We start from the raw sequence: 3,167 nt of genomic DNA on the forward strand, positions 1-3,167 counted from the left end.
CGCTCATATCGCCTCCGTTGGCAGCTCGGATCATGCCTGAGGAGGGGCGGAGGTCCTGAAACCAGGCGCGGTTGTTGCAGTAGTGGTCTGTAGCTCCAGAGTCGAGAATGCATGAAGATACGAGATCCGACTGCTTGTCGAATGTGTGACGTGGGTGGGGAGAGCCATCATACTAACTTGCTGGTTGTTCGGCTTGGAGGGACGACGAGGGTTGTTCCCAGGTTCTTCTTGTTGAGTTTTGGGATTGCCCGGTTGTTGATTGGCATCCGGCGCGTTATTGCCGGTATTCCGAGGATTCGGTTTGTTGCCATTCTGATTGTTACGCAATGCAGCTTTATTCTTGCGACAGACAATCTCTGTGTGGTTCGAAACCCACACAGAGTGCCACAGTAAGTGCCACAGTAAGCACAAGTTACTGGGCCATTGTCCTTGTTGCGGTTTTGTTGGTGGTTGTTGGGATGCCGCCTTGAAGTATTGAAAGTGGAGCCATCAGGAGTCTGAGAGAACGTCCTCATGTCGCGCTGAATGAGAGCAGTGAACAGAAAGTCCAAGATGTTGTCGTCGATCTTGGCGCCATTTTGGAAAACATTGTTTTGGAAGGTGAAAAAGTCCTGAAAGCGCTCATCAAGGCTGTTGAAGATGTGAACTTGGAAGCGTGGATCGATGGACACACCAGCTTCGATGACATCTTCAACATGCATATTGAATCTGTCGCAGTACCTGCCTGCGAGCAGATTCGTTCTGACCGATGCGGAGGTTTAACAGGGCTTGGAAATGGTACGCTTCGCCCATATACGACTTGTTGCCGTAGCGTTTACGAAGTCGTGATAACATCGCTGGAGCGTCACGGACTTTGAATACCATGCGGACTTGGGCATCGTCAAGGGCAGAGAGGATAATCACGCGGGCAAGGCGATTCTTGGCGTAATAGTCGGCATGAGTTGGAGGCATGGTGCCTTCGACAACCTCAGCTACTTCTTTGATTTCGAGATACGCGAGGAGACGGCATTCCCATTCGTTGTATGACTTTCCGGTGAACACATGGACGGGTTTTTTTACTTCCATGATTCCATACAATAAACGAGAGAAAAAAGTTTGAGTGATTAACCGAGTTTACTTGTAGCCACGAGATTTGATAAGTGGCAGGTTCTTCTCTTCAAGGTAGAATTTGACTTCCTTTAAGAGGATATTGTCGACGAGATTGGAGCAATTGTGAAGGTGCATGTTGAGCGTTTGCAGCAAAGAACGGGTTGTGGGAATTAGCCGTCGGTCTGTGGACGCGAACTCCTTGATAAGAACGTCGTCGAAGTGGCGATTGATTCGTTTGATGCGGTTGATAGCGTTGGCAAGGTCCTGGCGAACTTTGTCTAGTTTCGATTCAGGCTTGACGCGGACGAAGACTTGCTCCAGTCGCGCGTTCTTCTTGACCTTGACTTGGCGTTGCTTGCGCAGGCGGTTGATGTCGGTTTTTCTGACGATCCCGTTGACGGGGTCCCGCATAAAATGGCAAACTCTACTGGAGTTTAGTGCCAAACCACAAACGAACTTACAGTCTTTCCCCGAAGGTCATCCCCGTACCTCTCAAAAGGAGAACACGTGAGTGTCGATCCTGAACTGTTGCATCTTGTCACAGCCAAACGACGCCCACACCGCATCCCGCCGACGAAAGTAGCGGTCGTCCCATCTGTGAAGATAATGACTTGTCCTGGTCATGTTTCGCCACAAGGTTTACATTGCACGGCCACAGCTGAGCGCAGTGCGTCGTTGGCTCGGCCGACTCTTTGGCGAAGCTCTCCCGGGCGTCGCCCCTGACTCTTGGGTGATTGTGCCTGCGGGATTTGCCATTGTCGGTGCCACGTCGTTCACGGCTGGTGTCACGGGCACGTTTAGCATTGCCATGATTGTGCTTGAACTGACCCAGCAGTTTACGTACATGATTCCAGTGCTCCTGTCGGTGCTTGTCGGACGGGCCGTCGCCGGCTTCGTCTCCCACGACATGTATGAAACGATTGCTCGCGACAAGAACCTGCCACAGTGGCCGGAGCTAACGCGACAGGCGTCGTATGCCCTTGTCGCGTCCGACCTGATGCTCATTTCAATTAGAGAGATTTTGCAAAATTTCCACTCACTGTCTCTTCAGGGCACTGCGAAAAATTACGATTTTAGTGACTCTGAAAAGACTGAATGAAACTTGCATTTTGCACCATTCACTTCACTCTCCGGATAAAGTGTTCCACAATTGAACTTGCATTGACGATGGTACTCTCGTTCGATGATGTTCTTGCCCTGCACATTTCTGCCAAGACTCGAAAACAACGACGACTTGTTTCTGCACTTCTTGCTTGCTCGTTCATTGAACGCCCGCTGATACCTGACGTTCGTTCCATCTTGACAGCATACGCTGACCCAAATGCCATCGTGGAGTTTCGATTTGACGTTCATGGAATTCAAAAGCTCGGACTCCTCCTCGGACTTGCCGCTGTTATCATAACTGAGTCAAGGAACGTGTGTGTCGAGATGAAGCCATGTGCATCATGCTGTCGCGCCTAGCATTTCCAACTCGTCTCTATTCCATGACAAAGACATTTGGGCGATCTCAGTCTGCTCTGTGCGAGATATTTGTGTTCGTGATACAAGACATCTACGACCGCTGGCACAACTTGCTTTTCTTCAATCTATGTCTTCTGCGTCGCAACATGGACCGATACTGCGGCACCATCAAACAAAAAGACTCCCCTGTCCCTGTGGTATACGGCGTTATTGACGGTACCAAGCTGGCTGTCAGTCGAATATCATCCACTGGCAATGGCGACAACCTCCAACAGCAAGTTTACAGAGGCCACAAGCGCGTTCATTGCTTGAATTACCAAGGGATTACAGCACCCTAAGGCATCTGCATTCACTTCTTCGGTCCAGTGGAAGGGAGAAAGCACGACACGACGATGCTTCGCCACCATGCATTGTTGGATTTTTTGCTTTGCATTCTGATTTATTTCTGAACAAGTTCATTTGTGGTGATCCTGCTTATGGTATTTCGACATTCTTGCTGTCTGGGCTCAAAGGACATGGTCTTTCAAGTGTGCAGAAAGAGTTCAATAAATGGATAAGTCGTGTTCGGCAAACAGTTGCATGGAATTTCAAAATCATGAAGTATTTGTGGGCATTTA

The 3,167-nt window shown here is 49.5% G+C and overlaps 3 protein-coding genes across 3 annotated transcripts; 1 reads left to right on the forward strand and 2 right to left on the reverse strand.

Moving 5' to 3' along the window:
• Window positions 1-690: 690 nt before the first annotated feature.
• On the reverse strand, window positions 691-1,065 carry H310_01212 (hypothetical protein; the record flags this gene model as incomplete). Its single annotated transcript, XM_008864267.1, has 1 exon — window positions 691-1,065. The coding sequence occupies one exon, from the start codon at window positions 1,063-1,065 to the stop codon at window positions 691-693; it is 375 nt and encodes a 124-aa protein (XP_008862489.1).
• A 48-nt stretch (window positions 1,066-1,113) lies between these two features.
• On the reverse strand, window positions 1,114-1,500 carry H310_01213 (hypothetical protein; the record flags this gene model as incomplete). The annotated part of the gene is made up of 1 exon (XM_008864268.1): window positions 1,114-1,500. One exon carries the CDS (start codon window positions 1,498-1,500, stop codon window positions 1,114-1,116), a length of 387 nt encoding a protein of 128 aa, XP_008862490.1.
• Window positions 1,501-1,711: 211 nt separating this feature from the next.
• Window positions 1,712-2,188, forward strand: H310_01214 (hypothetical protein; the record flags this gene model as incomplete). Its single annotated transcript, XM_008864269.1, has 1 exon — window positions 1,712-2,188. The coding sequence occupies one exon, from the start codon at window positions 1,712-1,714 to the stop codon at window positions 2,186-2,188; it is 477 nt and encodes a 158-aa protein (XP_008862491.1).
• Window positions 2,189-3,167: the final 979 nt, after the last annotated feature.

The sequence above is a fragment of the Aphanomyces invadans genome (assembly GCF_000520115.1).
Source record: "Aphanomyces invadans strain NJM9701 unplaced genomic scaffold supercont1.2, whole genome shotgun sequence".
NCBI lineage: Eukaryota > Oomycota > Saprolegniomycetes > Saprolegniales > Verrucalvaceae > Aphanomyces > Aphanomyces invadans.